General features: G+C 41.9%; 1 protein-coding gene across 2 annotated transcripts in view; it reads right to left on the reverse strand.

Annotated features, from left to right (window-relative positions):
• Positions 1-22,166, reverse strand: part of LOC110501587 (inactive dipeptidyl peptidase 10) — a 313,751-nt gene that overhangs the window by 112,921 nt on the left and 178,664 nt on the right. For both annotated transcript variants that reach the window (XM_021579258.3, XM_021579259.3), the window contains exon 3: positions 17,887-17,982. In XM_021579258.3, the coding sequence (XP_021434933.1) occupies positions 17,887-17,982 (96 nt within the window). The remainder of the gene's footprint in view (positions 1-17,886; positions 17,983-22,166) is intronic.

The raw sequence follows: 22,166 nt of genomic DNA on the forward strand, positions 1-22,166 counted from the left end.
CCAGTCTTGGTATATTGAAAGTGGCAGTTTTTTTCTTTCACGATTAAACTCTTGGAGCCAAAGAGGCATAAGTAGAAAAACGTCTGTAAATTGACTAGCTTTATCACACTCATACCTCAAGCTACAGTCAGTGACTGACATCTCAAGAGTCCTTTTAAATTAGAAAATAATGTTCAACCTTTCAGGCAGACCTGTGACTCAGCACCGATTTGAAATATGATAATAGGCCTGAGTGTCAAGTAGGTAAAAAGACAAGATTCCAACAGCACTCTGAAAAATAAATGAAACCCAAGACCAGAAAAGGTCCTGCGTCTTCATATCCCTCTGACGTCCATTTAGTTGCCATGGCAACATATTGAGGCTTGTAAATCAGCTTGCCGTTGGTTGTCATGGAGGAGACAAAGTTAACTATCTATAAAGATGAACTAATGAAAGACAGCCATCTTTTCCCTGTTCTATAATTAAAACAAACATATTTAATTCCTAGCGCATTATCCCCTCATGGTCACAAGGTCTTGTTTCAATATTGGGGAGTCAAATGTCCACATTAAATGTTCTCAGTACATAATGAAGTGGAATGTCACAGGCCTATGGTGGGGTGAAAGAGTGGATAGGAGTGTCATCCCAAAATGCATTGCCCTGGTGCCCGAGGGATGCAGGGGACTGTGGCGGGGACGTGACTTACAGTATATGATGCACGTAGAAGAGTGTTTGATTTGGATTCAACCTTAGTCTTTGGCTGAACCTGAAAAATGATCGGATGGATAAACACCTGAAAATAAAATTAGATGGATGAAAAAAATATTTTGTTTATCATTTGCTGCATAGAGGAACCCTGAACTAGTCTATTGCTACTCTATATAGTTTAGCATAGAAGAGACCTTTAGTGGCATGCTTTGGAAAAACAAATATTGATGGAGGGATTAGCAACTGTTGGCAACTTGACATATGCAATGACTGAATTTTCTAGAACATAAAGTAATCATAGCCAAAAAGAACGCTAAATAAGCGTGTGACACCTTCACAAACAAATTCTGATTGATCAAATGTGAAAGCTCAAAAGGTTAGATTAACACGGTCACTATGGTGACACATCCCATGGGAAGGAAGAAGTGAAAGGAGAAAAAGGCAGTATTTTTAGAGGGGTGAAGTCAGGGTACAACCCAGAGGCACAGCCCAACTAGCACATCATGTTCTGAGAACCATATGTTTCTTAGAGCTTGGTGAGAGCGTGGTTGTCCTTTGGTTATTTTGCATAAAAACTTCCCACAAGATTCTGGGAATGGTGCAGGATACCCAGCTAGCGCTTAAAGTAATGTTCTCAAATTGTTCCGAGAATGTTGTTAGGTTCCAATTATCAGAGTAAGAACTCAACGGACACAATGAAAGCTTAAACCAAGTTTATTCTTCCCAAAGGATCGAACAGCTGAATCGACAATAACATGTTTACAATAGCGGTGTATATGTACCCCACTTTTGGTGGAGTCTCCTCCATCTCGCAAAATGTTTTATCTTTATTGCTAGGTAGGAAACTAAGTGATTACGGGCCATAAACTTTTCCTTCTCCCTTAATGTGACCTGACCTGACCTTGACCCCCTTCATCACTAATCTATGGTTCTCTCTCCTTATCAATGCCTGCCACATGTGATTATTTTCCCTACACTTAGTACATTCCAAGATACCCATTAACTTCTGGTGTAGCCCCTCGACTATGGCACCCCTCATTCCTCTATTACAACTAATGAATAATAACATTAACATCCAGAAATCCAAACCTATCAACGTTAAGAAACAACATTCTTCTGTCAGAATTTCAGTACATCAGCATAATGTTTTCTATAAATTTCCTCATGGTTCTATTTAAAGTCATGTTCTCAGAACATTTAGAAAACTTTCCATAAAAAACACAAGGAAACATTAGTAAGGTCAAAGAATGTTCTAAGAATGTTATTTAAAAACATTTAAATTCTGTTCTCAGCTTCAACAAATCTATTGTCTGTTTGGAAAATGTCAAATAAAATGTTTGCTACCGTTTAGGCCTTAAGGTTAGGCCAATGCAGGAAGAGTGAGTGGACACTTCAATGACTAGTATGATTATGGGCGGCAGGGTAGCCTAGTGGTTAGAGCGTTGGACTAGTAACCGGAAGGTTGTAGTTCTGCCCCTGAACAGGCAGTTAACCCACTGTTCCTAGGCCGTCATTGAAAATAAGAATTTGTTCTTAAACTGACTTGCCTAGTTAAATAAAGGTAAAATAATTAGCGATGCTAAGTGTTATTGAACTGTAAACCAGTTATTGCAAATTATTCTTTGTTACAGCAACAGCAAGTTCCCAAGGTCCATTAGGCAATTACAAAAGTGAGAAAACTACTTGTGAAAAAAGCACCCTTGACAAGGGAATTCATTCGACAATTTCTACATTTAGACATACATTTTCAACTGTAATTATACTAATTCAGTTGCTTTTAGTATTCCTGAGAGGGGTTGCAGTAGCAAGTTCATTGTTTTGCTGGCGCACTTCATCTATTCAACTACAAAACAAAAGTTCACACTCCATAGGAGGCCCAGTGACCCAGAAAAATCCACTTGCAATTTGCATGACTTTTCTGTCTTAGTGCAACAGGGGAAATGTATGCACCAATGTTTTGTCTAAGTAGCTTTGCTTCACTTCTATTCAAATCAAATTGTATTTGATGAGTTCGGATTGGTCTGTAATGTAGCACACTTCTGTCTATAACATGAGATGCTCAGTATGTTTAGCTAATCTACATAAGTTTTGCTCTCCACTTTCTGGAGGACCACATTTTGAAATCAGTGGACTTAGAGTATGATAGCTAAGGAGATGGAGAAAATCCTGGTGTTTGATTGTAAATATGCTGACGGAGTGGAAAAGCAAACACACAGAAGAATGTTGTATAAAACACCTGTTGCCAGATTACATCTTCAAACTGAGGGCAACTATGGCATCCGTGGCAGAGAAGGAGAAGCATCTGTTGGGTTCATCTTGGGGTCATGATAGGGGCTGTACCGAATGTTTGATGTATTATAAGAATTGATTATGCTTATGTTGTATTAATAGAAGGGGAAGGGTTATAAGACCCCTCCCCCTTACATTTATAGGGTCATAAACTACAGACTAACAATACATTTAATATACATTATAAGGTTTAATATTGTTCCACAGTACTTTTCTTGTCTCTGCTTCTTATAAATAAGGTTCTGAGAGATGTGTCAAAGATAAAAGAGATACAGAGACACAGAACTCTGCAGGGGAGTGAAAGAGATAAGAGACTAGTCAGACATTCCACTATAAATCAACTTAGGGAGTGGATATTTACTGCTGAGCCTTTAGATAACACTGAAACTCTTGTTTCTATAGCTGTGTAGGCATGGGTTTGGTCTCAAGAGTAGAAGGTAATGATGTAGGCAGTGACATCACTAAGATATATGACTGCAGACATAATAAAACAACTTGGACCCTTTTCTATTTTGCAGAACTTACTCAGAAACATGTGTGCTATGTTCCTGTTGTCAACTTCTGTCTGCAATTGCATTCAACCATATTCCCAGTCACCTTGCCGTGGTTAAATGCAGTGGTTTGTGCTTTCAGTTTTGCGCAAATGCTCCCATCTATCCACGGTTTTGGTTTAGGAAGGTTTGAATAGTCACAGTGGGAAAAAAATCCCCTATGCACTTCCTGATGAACTCCGTCACCGTGTCAGTGTGTACATCAATGATATTCTCAGAGGCAACCCGGAACATATCCCAGTCCGTGTGGGCTAGACATAATCGTCTCATGGTTTTGATTTTGTTTGACGTGATCAATGCTGAGGAAAGGCAGTGGTCTTTGCATTCAGCAGACAGTTGTAAAGGTCCTGGACAGGAGAGTGGGTCTAGATGATATGAAGGTCAGAGGATCCACACGATGTAAGTGTTATTTAAGAAGTTAAAACTGTCCCGCTTTAAAGTGAAAGTCCTATGTGCTGTCATAAGTCGAATTCCAAACTTCTCACTGAGCAGTGGCCTGTGCCGGCCTACTACTGAGACTTGCCAGCCGCGCAACCCTTATCTAATACATCTCTGTCGGCTCTCATTGGCCCTCCCTCACCCACACCACCAGGTGAGAGCAAATCAATACCTAGACTCGTCAGGATGCCACTAAATGGCCTTCTCCGTTTGCTCACCCATCGGCAAGGGCCCGCCTGCCAGCAACTACATTTGTCCTCCTTCTCGAAACAGTGTGACTTAACACAGGTATGATAAATACAGAGTATCACACACTGGTCAGTTACATAACACAGGATTGGACAGTGTATTACTGTGTATTACAAGGCTACCTTTACAAGGCTACCTTAGGTGTGAGTGGAGTGTTGTGGTTCCATGCAAACCAAGTGGGAGGGGGAATGTTGCCAATATTCCCTGTTATGGAATTGGGAAATCAATGGGAATCAACTGGGCTGGAGACCCAATGTCTGGCCAGTATCGACAGGAGATTACCGATTCCGATAAATAGAATCAACAGGAGATTGAGGCAGTCATTCCCACCTGCCACATATGGGTGTGAGGAACACCACGGGACTGGAATGGTTCTCCTCATCAGAGACCAAGAGAGATGTCTCACTTTTCCCCTATCTCACGCTCTGCTTCTGTTTTGGAGACCCCACTGTTTCCACATCACAGTTTGTAGAAAATGTATTTCTCTAAACTCTATACTTTACTCTCTATAACTCTCTCGCATCTCTGGAAGTTCATCTGTCTTCCTATTTCTTTCATACTCATTGTCTGTGTTTATCTTTCTTACTGACAAGCTTTCTCTCTGTATTTTTGGCAGGTCTGTTGGGAATTCCAAATCAAAAGGTATTTTCTACCCAACTTAAATCGGTAAAAACACACAAACGACTTGGAAATAACACAACTCCTGTAAAACTAGGAACAATGGCAGAGGAAAAGTCAGTGATGTGAAAAATAGACGGACAACAATATTTTTTTAGTTTTTTTATCGTTTTACAGTTGTAATCATTCTCCCTCACTGTTCAGAATAGGGATAATGGGTGTGCCCGCACTTGCTGGAATTGATTGGTGTCACAGTAACCTTGCAATAGAGGGAGAATAATAGCAAATACAAACATTTTATAGAGGCTTCTACACCACAGGTGACTGACATTGGAGGATGTTGCACAAATGAGGCAGCATTTCAAAACATAATATTTGTCTATGTGGGAAGGATGAGAGAGGTGTAAGGATATTACACCCGTTCCCTTGTTTCTCCTTTTTTCCCCTCCCTCCATCCAGCTGTGGCTGGCTGCCTGCACTGCTGGAGCTGCTTAAGCGCTAAACTATGCAATTTTAACGCCCTCCGCACAAACACTGACACACATATGCATACACACACACACGCAAACACACACAAGCCTGGCACATTCTCCCTTACTATTATGCCCTACAGCGCCGCTTGGGGATTCTCAAACGTTAATTAATGGCAGGCACTGAAGCATGGGATTTCTCATTAACCCCAGAGAACGATGCTGCAGAAGCATGCAAGAGGAGAAACACTATAAAAGGGACGCCTTGGTACCTTTACTTGTTTCTGATCTGTTCTTTGCATGCTGCTCTACTGATCATTGGCAGCTGACAAGATTGAGGCCGTTCTTTACCTCTGGCTTCTTAATGGCAAGGGGCAGACGAATATAGTGACTTAATTGACTTAATTACGGAGCTAATCAGGTAAATTAGAGAATCTAGGTGCGGTTAAAGGTTACTGTGAGGGGAACCAAGATGAAGCAGACGGCTGGGCAGTGAGTGTGACACACACAGTTCAGAACTGTTCTGAATAAAATATTTGTCATTTAATTTGAGCAAATAACATGACTGCGAGGCAAGGAGGAAGGTGTGGTGGGAAAGGATTGTTTGGGTAGATTAAGCCAATGCCTATGCACCGGGAGTTTTTCCGGGACTTTCTGTATTTGCTAAGAAAGGCCAAGTTTGATGTTTGGTCTACCAGATTCTTCACGCATTTGGGTGGAAACTAGTGTCTGGAAACGAGATTACGGTCATTCTAATGTCGTTTTCAACAACTTTTCTACATATAATAGCCTTACGAATTGTACAATACGAATACAGTATAACAAAAAAGGATATAAACACATGGAACAGACTAATGGTGTAAGCAAAATAATGTGAATGATTGTATGCCTATATGAGAGGACTGGAAGAGAGGAAGTAATAGAACTGACATGGTACAGAGCAACAGAGTTGACTGGATGTGAGGGAGGAGCAAACTGACATGTTACAGAGTAACAGAGTTGACTGGATATGAGGGAGGAACAGAACTGACATGTTACAGAGTAGCAGGTTTGACTGCATAAGTGGAAGTAACAGAACTGACTTGGTACAGAGTAACAGAGTTGACTGGATGTGAGGGATTAGCAAACGGACATGATACAGAGTAACAGAGTTGACTGGATGTGAGGGAGGAACAGAATTGACATGTTACAGACAGGATGGGAAATTCACTTTTCGGTCCACCAGCAAGTGTGGCAGGTAGATAAAATAAATCGACCAGCCACTCAGATTTTTTTACCAGCCATATTTTTTTGTTGTTGCCATAATTACACCAACATTTTTATTTAAAAAAATGAGTGAGCATGCCTTCTGTTTTTCTCAAACAATAAATGTTACTAGTAAGAAGTAATGCTTAATTTCATTCCATTTTTGTGATCTGCATCTTTCAACCAATGTATGTTAAAATAAATAATTTAGATACAATAGTAAAAACAGATAAACAGTCCTAAAACTGAACATCAAGAATCAACAAAGAGCCTACCCTGCCATCAAAGGCTGAGTGATATGGCTTGTGTCACGCCCTGACCTCAGAGAGCCTTTTTATTTCTCTATTTGGTTAGGTCAGGGTGTGATTTGGTTGGGAATTCTAGTTTTTCTATTTCTTTGTTGGTTCCCAATCAGAGGCAGCTGTCAATCATTGTCTCTGATTGGGGGATCATACTTAGGCAGCCTTTTTTCCACCTTTAGTTTGTGGGATCTTGTTTGTGTGTAGTTGCGTTCTGCACTACATACAGCTTCACGTTCGGTTGTAGTTTGTCATTTTTGTTTCGTGTTCATCTAATAAAATAATGTATGCTTACCACGCTGCACCTTGGTCCAATTCATCTCTAAACGATCGTAACAGCTTGTGTATTATTATAGTTCAGGGCTCTATGCTGACATTTTTACAAGGAGTACATGATGTGCTCCTAACATGCTGACCAGACCGCCTGTGTTGTGTGGGCGAGCGTTGCAAAATAAATTTACACATACAGTGGGGCAAAAAAGTATTTAGTCAGCCACCAATTGTGCAAGTTCTCCCACTAAAAAAGATGAGAGACGCCTGTAATTTTCATCATAGGTACACTTCAACTATGACAGACAAAATGATCAAAAAAAATCCAGAAAATCACATTGTAGGATTTTTAATTTATTTATTTGCAAATTATGGTGGAAAATAAGTATTTGGTCACCTACAAACAAGCAAGATTTCTGGCTCTCACAGACCTGTAACTTTTTCTTTAAGAGGCTCCTCTGTCCTCCACTCGTTACCTGTATTAATGGCACCTGTTTGAACTTGTTATCAGTATAAAAGACACCTGTCCACAACCTCAAACAGTCACACTCCAAACTCCACTATGGCCAAGATCAAAGAGCTGTCAAAGGACACCAGGAACAAAATTGTAGACCTGCACCAGGTTGGGAAGACTGAATCTACAATAGGTAAGCAGCTTGGTTTGAAGAAATCAACTGTGGGAGCAATTATTAGGAAATGGAAGACATACAAGACCACTGATAATCTCCCTCGATCTGGGGCTCCACGCAAGATCTCCCGCCGTGGGGTCAAAATGATCACAAGAACGGTGAGCAAAAATCCCAGAAACACACGGGGGGACCTAGTGAATGACTTGCAGAGAGCTGGGACCAAAGTAACCAAGCCTACCATCAGTAACACACTACGCCGCCAGGGACTCAAATCCTGCAGTGCCAGATGTGTCCCCCTGCTTAAGCCAGTACATGTCCAGACCCGTCTGAAGTTTGCTAGAGAGCATTTGAATGGTCCAGAAGAAGATTGGGAGAATGTCATATGGTCAGATGAAACCAAAATATAACTTTTTGGTAAAAATTACACTCGTCGTGTTTGGAGGACAAAGAATGCTGAGTTGCATCCAAAGAACACCATACCTACTGTGAAATATGGGGGTGGAGATATCATGCGTTGGGGCTGTTTTTATGCAAAGGGACCAGGACGACTGATCCGTGTAAAGGAAAGAATGAATGGGGCCATGTATCGTGAGATTGAGTGAAAACCTCCTTCCATCAGCAAGGGCATTGAAGATGAAACATGTCTGGGTCTTTCAGCATGACAATGATCCCAAACACACCGCCCGGGCAACGAAGGAGTGGCTTCGTAAGAAGCATTTCAAGGTCCTGGAGTGGCCTAGCCAGTCTCCAGAGCTCAACCCCATAGAAAATCTTTGGAGGGAGTTAAAAGTCTGTGTTGCCAAGCAACAGCCCCAAAACATCACTGCTCTAGAGGAGATCTGCATGGAGGAATGGGCCAAAATACCAGCAACAGTGTGTGAAAACCTTGTGAAGACTTACAGAAAATGTTTGACCTCTGTCATTGCCAAAAAAGGGTATATAACAAAATATTGAGATAAACTTTTGTTATTGACCAAATACTTATTTTCCACCATAATTTGCAAATAAATTCATTAAAAATCCTACAATGTGATTTTCTGGATTTTTTTTCTAATTTTGTCTGTCATAGTTGAAGTGTGCCTATGATGAAAATTACAGGCCTATCATCTTTTTAAGTGCGAGAACTTGCAAAATTGGTGGCTGATTAAATACTTTTTTGACCCACTGTACATGTTGTCTTGACGTTGTATTAGTTAATGTGACGACTGTTGTTCATCGGATGATTAAACGTTTCTAGTTTCTATTTCCCAAATGAACTCAAAGAATATCAGAATATCAATTTTACAACAGCCAGTTACCTCTACAATCTCGTTCTGAACGTCGTATAATCCGTGAATCTGCACGGACCCGGGTCTCACCGATGAGTTCGTACCACACCAATCTTAGTTGAATATTTTTTTACTGGAAAGCTAAAATGATAAAAGATACACATAGACATAACACATTATAGGCTATTGATTAGAACTTAGTATAACGGGCCAACATACTATGTATGTGTTACCAAAAATGGGGATTTCAAAGAGAGAGGGAAAAAAGAAAGTACACAAGAGAAATATATATTTGGGTGAATTTGTCAGCTATGCTATTCTAACCCTAGCCTTGCCCCAAACTGCCGCTCTTATGGGTCAGAATATAATGATGTAATTACGTGGGGAAGATCTCAGAGGATTCTCTGCGTGGACCGTTCAGGGGACCGCTCAGGCTGCTCGATGACGCACTTCTCCGGCGCACCTTTCTGGTCCTCCTCACGATGTCAGCGTCCTTTTGGCTTAGGAGTCTGTTCCCTCACCCTTGCTCTGGAAGGGATTTTCTGAGGACAGACAGCTCTGTAGCTCAAAGCTCACAGCATAGGAATGAAACCGTTTAGATACCACGATTCGCTGGGATTGGATGCTAGGGGGTCTGGCTTGAATTCACCCCCTTGGACACAGCTACTCATCCGTAGCCTGGGTAGACAAATATATATTTGTCTTCAAACTTGTCTTGCGTTCTGGGTTCATTGACTTTTTAGACCTTGGCTGCAGCTTGGGTCACGTAGACTTATCTGTAAATTCTTTACTCACAGGTTTTATACCCTTGTGTCAAAAGTGGGCGTAATCGCCTTTAGGGCAATTCTCTGGGCGTACCAAGTTAAGAGCAAGGTCTAGGTTTTTCTCAAATCCAATTTTAGACAACTAACTTCAAATTTTATCTTTACCAAAACATTCCCTTTGATTTGGACATTTTACACACAACGTACAATGTATAAACATCAACATTTACTAGGAAAACTCTTCACGTTACAATGTTTTTGTAATAATGTCATCTATTAACCTTTAATAACAAAACAAAAATTACATACATTTTCATATTCCATCTATCGTCATGACTACCATTGTGGCTGATGGAAACCATTGTTCCTTTATTTAATGTTTAATGTTCTGAGGTTGGTTCTTCATAGTAACAGGACAAAGGAATTTGTCTGTGGCCTGAGATTTACCAAGGGCGTGAGGGGTCATAAAACCCCCACATCTTCAGACCCGTAGATTTCTCCAAATTAATATAGTTGGTTCACAGTTGGTTTTGGTATTTTAACCTGCGTGTCATGAACGTGTCTGGTGGGGATAGACAAAATCAACACACGCACGATGGCGCAAGCCAGTAGAAATGTCGAAGCACACAAATAAATCTAGGAGAACAATTACATTATTTGAGTGTTTTAATGATTTTTTTTTTTCGAAGTCATCCATGCTAAATCATTAGGTGAGATACAAATGTTCAGCTGCCCCTTTAAGGGACAGGCCATTTCCATGGTAACTTGGCCACTCACTTGTCTGTGATGAAAGACATCTCAGACTGTGATATTTTCCTATTTTTTTATTTTTAATTTAACTAGGCAAGTAATGTCTTCCAAGCAGCAAACAGTTACAGCAAACTGAAAAACAATCTAGTGTGTAAACAAAACGATATACAGCTCTGGAAAAAATGAAGAGACCACTGCAAAATGATCAGTTTCTCTGGTTTACCTATTTCTAGGTATGTGTTTGAGTAAAATGAACATTTTTGTTTCACTCTATAAACTACTGACAAAATTTCTCCCAAATTCCAAATAAAAATATTGTAATTTAGAGCATTTATTTGCAGAACATGACAACTGGTCAAAATAACAAAAAAATATTCAGTATTGTCAGACCTCGAATAATGCAAAGAAAATAAGTTCAAATTCATTTTTAAACAACACAATACTAATGTTTTAACTTAGGAAGAGTTCAGAAATCACCGATGCTCCACCAAATTTCACAGTGGGTGTGAGACCTGGATAGGCCTACAAGCCACAGTGTCTCGCACCCACTGTGAAATTTGGTGGAGGATCGGTGATGATCTGGGGGTGCCTCAGCAAAGCTGGAATCGGGCAGATTTGTCTTTGTGAAGGGTGCATGAATCAAGCCACTTACAAGGTTGTCCTGGAAGAAAACTTCCTTCCGTCTGCTCTGACAATGTTCCGCAACTCTGAGGATTCGTTTTTCCAGCAGGAAAATGCTCCATGCCACACAGCCAGGGAAATCAAGGTGTGGATAGAGGACCATCAGATCAAGACCCTGTCATGGCCAGCCCAATCTCCAGACCTGAGCCCCATTGAAAATTTCTTGATTTTAATCAAGAGGAAGATGGATCACAAGCCATCAAACAAAGCTGAGCTGCTTTCAATGTGAAAGACTGGTGGAGTGCGTGCCAAGACGCATGAAAGCTGTGATTGAAAATCAGGGTTATTCTACCAAATATTAATCTCTGAACTCTTCCTACGTTAAAACATTAGCATTGCGTTGTTTAATAATTAACATTAACCTATTTTCTTTGCATTATTTGTGAGGTCTGAAAACACTGCATCTATTTTGTTATTTTGACCAGTTGTCATTTTCTGCAAATAAATGCTCTAAATAGTTTATAGAATAAAACAAAAATGCTAATTTTACCCAAACAAATACCTATAAATAGTAAAACCAGAGAAAGTGGTCTCTTCATTTTTCCCGGAGCTGTATAACTGGCCAAGAAAGTAGCCTTTCTTGTCAATTTGACCAACCCCAAATGCTCTGTGTGACCACTGGCCATTCTTACCTGCTAATGACAAAATCTACCGACATTTTGCGGGTTTTCATTTCCTCCAGAACAACCTTGGTACGTGGCTTAAGAGAGTTGACTGGATGCGAGGGAGTAACAGAAATAACATGTCACAGAGTTGACTGGTAGATGTAGGATGTAAAAGAACTGACTGGTTACTGAACTGACTAGTAAGGTGAGTGAAGGATAGGACGTGAGAGGGTAATGGAGCCAACTGGTAATTCATGTGTTATGTTACTGAACTACAAGATGCAAGCTGATGTGACATACTCTTCTCACCAGATTGTCACTGGCACGTTGAGGATGTTCAGCCCTCAAGGGAAGACTGTGCTAATACTGATAGAGACCGACAAAGAGAGAGCATTGCATGACCGTGGCTGACTGTGACACACAGACACACACAAAGAGGAATTCACACACAGAAAACAACAGCTATGTCACACTTCACACATGTGCATACTTTTGCCAGTTGTCTCCCTGTAATGTTTATACTGCTCTTCATTAACTGGTCACACTGAATAACAAATTATCAACATGCAATGATGCATAAATGGTAATTTCCCTCAACTAGAGAGAGAGAGAGAGAGATTCGTATCGGCATTATGGAATGTTAACTAATGTAGGAAAGTTACATGTTCGCTGGGTAGATACAGGATAACTGCCAAAACCAAGGAATCACTTGAGTAAATGAGGGATACAAAGTATATTGAAGATCGGTGATTCCACACAGGTGTAATTCCTGAGTTAATTAAGCAACTAACATCCCATAACATTAGGGTCATGTATAAAAATGCTCAGTTGCTGCCGTGGCTAGAAGAGGAGACTCAGTGACTTTGAAAGAAGGACAAAGGAGCATCTGAGGTTTAAAGGGTGTGTGTCAGTCACCAGGTCTCAACGCAATTGAACACTTATGGGAGATTCTGGAGGGACTCCTGAGACAGCATTTTCCACCACCATCAACAAAACACCAAATAATGGAATTTCTTGTGAAAGAAGGGTGTCACATGCCTCCAATCGAGTTCCAGGCACTCGTAGAATCTTTCCCAAGGAGCATTGAAGCTGTTCTGGCGTGTGGAGGCCGAACACCCTATTAATAACCCTTTAACTGTTTTCTCAACTGGCTGGTTGAGCATGTTTTGACTGTGGAGTTAATTGGGGATATGAAGAAAAACCTTGAACTGGATTGGTCAACCCTCCCAGGCCTTCTGCACCAATTTACATAATGTGTATCCTTTTAGGTTACTGCAGTTCAGACTTGTGGCACTCTAACTTGCCACTCGGAGGGCTGGAAGAAAACTCAAAATCAGACACCACAGATATGGCATAAAAGGCAAGAATTCAGTTGGTGAGGGATAAATCCTGTTAGTAAAGACGATGAAGAATAGGAATTTGTAAATAAATAGTAAAAGGTACTAAAGGAACTGAACTGATTCCACTTATCATCTATGCTCTTAAACTATCCCTTCCATCTAACCAATCATCTTTTCTTAGCATCAATTTGTATCATTCATCCATAGCAGCAGTATTTCATCTCTGTCAACAGGAATCTTTAGCCTCATGGAATCAAGGCTTTGATTTGATTTACACTTTGCCATTGATTCTCCTATCAACCATTTCATACATCCCACCTATTCACCATTTGCAATCTATATTGAACAACAATATAAACGCAACATGTAAAGTGTTGGTCCCATATCCCAGAAGTGTATTTCTCTCTAATTTTGGCATTATTTTTATTCAAATTTTTATTCAAATTTGACCCAAATTAAAGATATAAAATCACATTGAGTTGCAGGTATAATATAGTTTTATTAAAGGGGAAGAAAACTCTAACTAAACTATACTGAACAAAAATATAAACCCAACATGTAAAGTGTTGGTCCTATGTTTCGTGAGCTGAAATAAAAGATGCCCAAAATGTTCCATTTCTCCTTTGACAAGATAATCAAAAGATCCCAGATATTTTCCATACACTTATTTAAAAAAAAAAAATGCACAAATTTGTTTACATAGCTGTTAATGAGCATTTCTCCTTTGCCAAGATAATCCATCCACCTCACAGGTGTGGCATATCAAGAAGTTGATTAAACAGCATGCTCAAGGAAACACTTGAGTAAATGAGGGATACAAAGTATATTGAAGATCGGTGATTGAATATATACACTATATATATATATATATATATATATATATATATATATATATATATATAGTGCCTTGTGCTGGGGCCAAAAAAAGACCACTTCAAAATGTGCAGTTTTGTCACACAAAACTACAGCTGTCTCAAGTTTTGAGAGTGTGTGGAATTGGCACGCTATAACTGTAGGAATGTCCACCAATTTAATGTTCACTTTCCTATCATAAGCTGCCTCCAACGTCATTTTAGTGGATTTGGCAGTACGTCCAACCGGACTAAAAACTGCAGTCTACGTGTAAACAAAGGACCTCTACATCCGACTTCTTCACCTGCGGGATCGTCTGAGACCAGCCACCCGGACAGCTAATGAAACTAAATAGTAATTCTGTCTGTAATAAAACTCTTTCTGATTGACTGGGCCTGGCTTCCCAGTGGGTGGGCCGCCCATGCACCCCTGCTCAGTCATGTGAAATCCCTAGATGAGGGCCTAATGGATTTATTGACATTGACTGATTTTCTTATATGAACTGTACCTTGAAATTGTTGCATTTATATTTTTGTTCAGGAAATATTCTAAGACAATACCAACAGATCAGCCAGGTCTGAGGGCTTTCTCCTATAGAGTTCAAAATACTACTTGTTGAAAAAAAACGTTTACCCCTTTTTCTCCCCAATTTGTGTTATCCAATTGGTAGACAGTCTTGTCTCATCGCTGCATCTCCCATACGGACTCGGGAGAGGTAAAGGTCGAGAGCCGTGCATCCTCCGAAACACAACTCAACCAAGCCGCACTGCTTCTTGAAACAATGCCCACTTAACCCAGAAGCTAGCTGCACCAATGTGTCGGAGGAAACACTGTGAACCTGGCGACCGTGTCAGCGTGCACTGCGACCGGCCCGCCACAGGAGTCGCTAGTGCACGATGGGACAAGGACATCCCTGCCAGCCAAACCCTCCCGTAACCCGGACGACGCTGGGCCAATTGTGCGCCACCCCATGGGTCTCCCGGTCGCGGCTGGCTGCAACAGAGCCTGGACTCGAACCCAGAAACTCGAATGGCACACTGCGATGCAGTGCCTTAGACCAATGTGCCACTCGGGAGGCCTAGAGCTCCATTTTTATGGAATGGTCTGCCAATCCATGTTACAAATGCAGACTCAGTCTCAACCTTTAAGTCTTTACTGAAGACACATCTCTTCAGTAGGTCCTATGATTGAGTGTAGTCGGCTCAGGGTTGCAACGTTGAACGGCAAAGCACTGGAGTGACGAACCACCCTTGCAGTCTCTGCCTGGCTAGCTCCCCTCTCTCCACTGGGATTCTTTGCATCTGTCCTATTAAAGGGGTTGAGTCACTTGTTGCTCGCACTCTTCTCGGGCTCGTGCGGTGGGGGAGATCTTCGTGGGCTATACTCAGCCTTCTCTCAGGGTAGTAAGTTAGAGTGTTGATCCCTTTAGTGGCGTGGGGGCTGTGCTTTGGAAAAGTGGTGGGGTTATATCCTGCCTGGTTGGCTGTGTCCGGTGATAACTTTGGACTGGACCACAGTGTCCCCCAACCCCCCGTCTCAGTCTCCAGTATCTATGTTGCAATAGTCTATGTGCCTGGGGGCTAGAGTCAATCTATCATATCTGTTGTAATTCTCCTGTCTTATCTGGTGTACTGTGTGATCTTAAGTATGCTCCCTCTAATTCTCCCATCTCTCTCTCTCCTCCCCCAGCAAAATTAAGGCTAAACCCCACCTATTTCTACAAATTATCTTCTTGAAATCTGATTTTAAACTTAACCTTAACCCTAACCACACTACTAACCTTATACCTAACCCTAACCTTAAATTAAGACCAAAAAGACAATTTTAGTATTCATGAATTCTTACGATATAGACAATTTTGTGGCTGGGGTAACCCACAGACAGAGCGCATTGTGTGTTACTCTTAAAAGGGTCCGTGCGGAAACACAGACTTTTGATTGATGGAATGGAGATGCAGTTAAATGTGTAAAAAAATTTACGCTGTTTAAGATATCTAACAGTAACTGTAATTAACATATTACCTTCATCAGCCCTAGTTTTAATATAACCTTGCACATCTACATTTGCAATACCACATACAGTATAGATTCCAATCTAAACTATTGAAAGCAGAGGTGGGCAACTCCAGTCGTTGGTGTCACACTTTTTCCCCAGCCCCACCTCACACACCTGACTCCAATATTCAACTAATTATTATTTATTAATCAGCTGTGTTAGCTTTAGGGCTGGGGGGAAAAGTAACACAAATCAGGCACCTGAGGACTGGAGCTGCCCATCAGTGATCTAAAGCTTCTCTCTCATCTGGATCATCTTAAAACCTACAAAGCCACACCATGATCAATTTCAGGTCTCCCATGTTACACTCACTGTCTATTTGTTATCTCATCCTCTTTGTCTGGGGTCCATTTTGTCCCATTTATTCTCAAAGCCATACTCATAAACCTGGTTTTCTGACTGGTTTGACGCAATGTTATCTCTCTCTATCTCTAGCCTGAGGTCAGCTCTGTGAATGAGATGGTGGTGCGGAGATAGTGGAGAAATTGGTGATAAAATATTGATGGACAGAAAGGCCTTGCTTCTTCCCTGTGGCCAATTGGGTGCATGCGATCGAAGTCAAGCAGTTAAGGCCAGAGAGGAATCTGAAACAAACAGCCCAAATGGCATCGGGAAAGCAGGAAAGAAAAACAGATTGTAAGTTGGTTCTCCGGAGCATCTTAGGGAGTCGGCGTCCCATTATCTCAATGTGATCGTTATCTTGTCTGTACAACACAACCATAATCAGATTCATTTTTGCTTCACTTAACACGCTTTATTCAGAGATCTGCTCTCCCAGGCTCTTACTTTAACATACAAGCCCCATCCAGCAGATAAGGAATCAATACAATGTAAATATGTACCAGAGGGATAGAAAAGACAGTACAAATTCAGTATCTGAATTTGCATAATTAGTTGCTGGTATACACAAAGGCTGGGATATGAGACATGCAAGCCTGGTTTTGTTTGACAATGAATTATTTAAATGCACCACATTTAAAGTAGCTGGCCAATCAGCGGTCTAAAGGAGGATGAGCTGGTCAATCAGCGGTCTACCTGCGTGAATATTTTTAATGACTGGTATACACCCACACCATTCTGTTGTTGGGGTACACCCACACCATTCCAACAGAAAAGCTGATTTTTAACAAACTTTTTTTTTGGGGGGGAAGGAAAACTATTTCACTCAAATTGTAAGTAACTATAGGTCATATTTCATTGAAATCTGGAAACACTAGGCAGTGACTTTAAAAAAGGTTGAAGGCAGGTGAGGGATCATTCATCCTTTTGTTGACGAACCAACTCAGCCCTTTGTTTTTGCTTTGCACAACCGACTGCAGACTTTCAGTATATCAAGATCGTGTTAATGTCTAACATGATTTTGAGGTAGTTGTTTATTTTTGTGTAAGTGTGCTAAGTGTCTCCAACAAAGCAGTTTATTTCTAGGTGTTTTGAAGCATTCTTACTCATACCACATATACAGTATATACTATATAGATATAATTGTTTACTTTATTTTGGGAACAATGAAACCAAAGTGAGAGACTATCAATGAAGCCTAACTTTTAAAATAAAGACGCAGGCATAATCTCCACATACTTTCCCTAGACCCTGCCACAGCTATTTGTGTTCAGTTACAAAAATACTTAAATAACTAAATATTCACATGACCAACAACAATAAACTCCCAACAGTGAGACTTCATTGCCAATCTACGCCACCTTGTTTAAGGACATGCACCATGTCACAAAACATTCTGCTCACCAAAACATTGCAACCAAGTTCCATCAATATTGTCCATCATCCAACAGCTATGGCAGAATTGTGGTATGCGTGTTGGCACTTACCGTTGATCCATTTGGCCTCCGGGTCGTGGGCAACAAACTCAGGCTTGAACAGATCTTCCACTGTGAGTTTGGTATCACTGCCAGCTTGGCTGTCCGCTTTTTAAAAAAAATCACAAAATGTTTTTATTAATTACAAACTATCATCACTGGGAACTCAATAATTGTCACACCCTGGCCATAGAGAGGCTTTTATTCTCTATTTTGGTTAGGCCAGGGTGCGACTAGGGTGGGCATTCTAGTTTCTTTATTTCTATGTTTTCTATTTCTTTGTGTTTGGCCGGGTGTGGATCTCAATCAGAGGCAGCTGTCTATCGTTGTCTCTGATTGGGAATCATACTTAGGCAGCCTTGTTTCCTTTCGCATTTGTGGGTAGACTTTGTTAGTGGAATGATTGCCCAAATTAAGCTTCACGGTGGGGGGGGGGGGGTTGGGGGGGGTCCTTGTTTTGTTGGCGACATTCATTTCAAATAAAGAGAAATGTACGCTCATCACGCTGCGCTTTGGTCCAGTCATTTCCAGGAAGACGGCCGTGACAATAATGATCACATCATTATTTTATCATTATCAATTTTGCAGTTTCCAGCATTGTTTATTCTCTCACAGAAGGTGCAAATAATAGCAATAAGGCATATGATACTAAAGGAAAAGGGGTGTAGTATTGCTTCTTTTTTTGAATTTGTGAAGCTTGCTGCATCAAAGTCTTTCTGAGGAACTGAAAGACATTTTCGAGAACTTGGGGTTACCCAGAACTTAGGGTCATCAAGTCAGTCTCCAATCAAAGTCAAGACTCCTTGGTCTTGACCTAGAAGCTATCCCAGACATATTCTGTCAAGAGGTTGCCTCTAGACACTGATCTAAGGTTAGCATTATGTTGTTGCTCCTTGTCAAGGTCAGCATTGTTGGGTAAGTTAATCTGATTCTAGATCTAGGTTTATAGTGTGTTCTGTATACAGCATATAGCTGTAAAAGACTATACATGTTGCATCCAGCTGTTAATAATGTCTTCGGTCTGTGCTTTAGTCAGAAAAATGACAGTCAGATTAATATACCAAGGACTAGAGATGTGGAGTGGTCTGGAAACAGCGACTTTAATCTAGGGCAGTTTTTAAAGCTGTTGGTACTCTTGAGTGTGATGCTTACTATAGCCTTTATGAATAAAATAAGTCAGGATAAAATCTTATCAGAAGATTGGATGCACTTGGACGGCTTCACCTGCTCTAGAGGCAGACACTTTGAGCAACCTTTAAAATTCAGATGAAGAGGGAGCCAAACATTTAACAGAGAGGGAAGGTTGGAGGGGTGAGGGAGAGAAAGAGAGAGGAAAAAGTAGAGAAAGAGAGAGAAATGATCAGTGTTTCCCTTATAGTATATTAATTTAGCTAATAAATAATTTAGCTAATATTAATTTGGCTAATAAAAAGAAAAGATTTAAGATGGGCAAAGGAACACAGACAATTTGCCTTTTAAAATGATTCACTTGGATTAGCTAACACAACCACTGGAACACAGGAGTGATGGTTGCTGATAACGGGCCTATGTAGATATTCCAGCTACAATAGTAATTTACAACATTAACAATGTCTAATAAATAGCTTTCGTAAACATGTTTTAACTGTAAAATGTTAAGCCATTAATGAGGATGTTGTTAAGCCATTTGTAAACTACTGTTGACAAGGACAGATGCTAATTGTTCAGAAAGAGAAGGGCCAAATGATTTTGAATGTCAGCCATGTTGGCCCGGGCTGGATAACTACAAAGCACTTCTGTTTGAAATTATGTGGCAGCCAAATGCAATATATAGCTAGCCCATCAGATACTCAAGGGGTTTTAAATTGTCTGGAGCACCAGGGGACAATGTGGTCTCTGTTCATCTGTGAGTCATTCTAAAGATTTCTGAGTACGTCTGTCATGTTGTGTCTTGTCTCTGTCCTTTCCCTTCACCCTGTCTCCCTCTGCTGGTCGTTGTTATGTTACCTTTTCTCCCCCTCTTTTCCCCAGCTGTGCCTTGTCTCCTCCTAATTACCCATTTCACCCCGTTCCCCACCTGTTCCCTTTTTCCCTCTGATTAGGTCTCTATATCTCTCTCTGTTTCTGTTCCTGTCCTTGTCGGATTCTTGTTTGTGTTTCATGCCTGAGCCAGACTATCGTCATGTTTGCTGTAACCTTGTCCTGTCCTGTCGGAATCTGCCGGTCTATCTGAGCCTACCTATGTTTGGTTATTAAAGAAGCTCTGTTTAAGTTAGTTCGCTTTTGGGTCCTCATTCACTCACCATAACAGAAGAATCCGACCAAGAATGGACCCAGCGACTTCGGATCCTCTCCACTCAGCCGTCGGGATCCAGGGAGCGATGCTAGGCAGACACGAGCAGGAAGTGTCTGCTGCTCGACATGCCGTTGAGACCCTGGCCACCCAAGTCTCCAACCTCACAGAACAGGTTCACCATCTCCGCCTCGATCCACCGGCCACTTCCAGGGCTTTCGAATCTCCGGAGCCCAGAATCAATAACCCGCCGTGTTACTCTGGGGAGCCCACTGAATGCCGCTCGTTCCTCACCCAGTGTGATATTGTGTTTTCTCTCCAGCCCAACACTTACTCCAGGAGCACTGCTCGTGTCGCCTACGTCATATCTCTCCTTATTGGACGGGCTCGTGAGTGGGGCACGGCAATCTGGGAGGCAAGGGCTGAGTGTACTAACCAGTATCAGGACTTTAAGGAGGAGATGATACGGGTTTTTGATCGATCTGTTTTTGGGGAGGAGGCTTCCAGGGCCCTGTCTTCCCTATGTCAAGGTAATCGATCCATAACAGACTACTCTATTGAGTTTCGCACTCTTGCTGCCTCCAGTGGCTGGAACGAGCCGGCTTTGCTCGCTCGTTTTCTGGAGGGTCTCCGCGCAGAGGTAAAGGATGAGATTCTCTCCCGGGAGGTCCCTTCCAGCGTGGATTCCCTGATTGAACTCGCTATTCGCATTGAGCGACGGGTTGATCTGCGTCACCGAGCTCGTGGAAAGGAGCTCGCGTTCTCCGTTGCCCCCCTCTCCGCATCACTACCATCTTCCTCTGCCGGCTCGGGAGCTGAGCCTATGCAGCTGGGAGGTATCCGCATCTCGACTAAGGAGAGGGAACGGAGAATCACCAACCGCCTCTGTCTCTATTGCGGTTCTGCTGGTCATTTTGTCACTTCATGTCCAGTAAAAGCCAGAGCTCATCAGTAAGCGGAGGGCTACTGGTGAGCGCTACTACTCCTGTCTCTCCTTCAAGATCCTGCACTACCTTGTCGGTCCATCTACGCTGGACCGGTTCGTCAGCTTCCTGCAGTGCCTTAATAGACTCTGGGGCGGAGGGCTGTTTTATGGACGAGACCTGGGCTCGGGAACATGACATTCCTCTCAGACAGTTAAGGGAGTCCACGGCCTTGTTCGCCCTGGATGGTAGTCCTCTCCCCAGGATTCAGCGTGAGACGCTACCTTTAACCCTCACTGTTTCTGGTAATCATAGCGAAACCATTTCTTTTTTGATTTTTCGTTCACCTTTTACACCTGTTGTTTTGGGCCATCCCTGGCTAGTTTGTCATAATCCTTCCATTAATTGGTCTAGTAATTCTATTCTCTCCTGGAACGTCTCTTGTCATGTGAAATGTTTAATGTCTGCTATCCCTCCTGTTTCCTCTGTCTCTTCTTCACAGGAGGAGCCTGGTGATTTGACAGGGGTGCCGGAGGAATATCACGATCTGCGCACGGTGTTCAGTCGGTCCAGGGCCACCTCTCTTCCTCCACACCGGTCGTATGATTGTAGTATTGATCTCCTTCCGGGAACCACTCCCCCCCGGGGTAGACTATACTCTCTGTCGGCTCCCGAACGTAAGGCTCTCGAGGATTATTTGTCTGTAGCTCTTGACGCCGGTACCATAGTCCCCTCCTCCTCTCCCGCCGGAGCGGGGTTTTTTTTTGTCAAGAAGAAGGACGGGTCTCTGCGCCCCTGCATAGATTATCGAGGGCTGAATGACATAACAGTTAAGAATCGTTATCCGCTTCCTCTTATGTCTTCAGCCTTCGAGATCCTGCAGGGGGCCAGGTTTTTCACTAAGTTGGACCTTCGTAACGCTTACCATCTCGTGCGCATCAGGGAGGGGGACGAGTGGAAGACGGCGTTTAACACTCCGTTAGGGCACTTTGAATACCGGGTCCTTCCTTTCGGCCTCGCTAACGCTCCAGCTGTCTTTCAGGCATTAGTCAATGATGTCCTGAGAGACATGCTGAACATCTTTGTTTTCGTTTACC

This window comes from Oncorhynchus mykiss, chromosome 22, assembly GCF_057628025.1.
Source record: "Oncorhynchus mykiss isolate SJ-2025 chromosome 22, ASM5762802v1, whole genome shotgun sequence".
Lineage (NCBI taxonomy): Eukaryota > Metazoa > Chordata > Actinopteri > Salmoniformes > Salmonidae > Oncorhynchus > Oncorhynchus mykiss.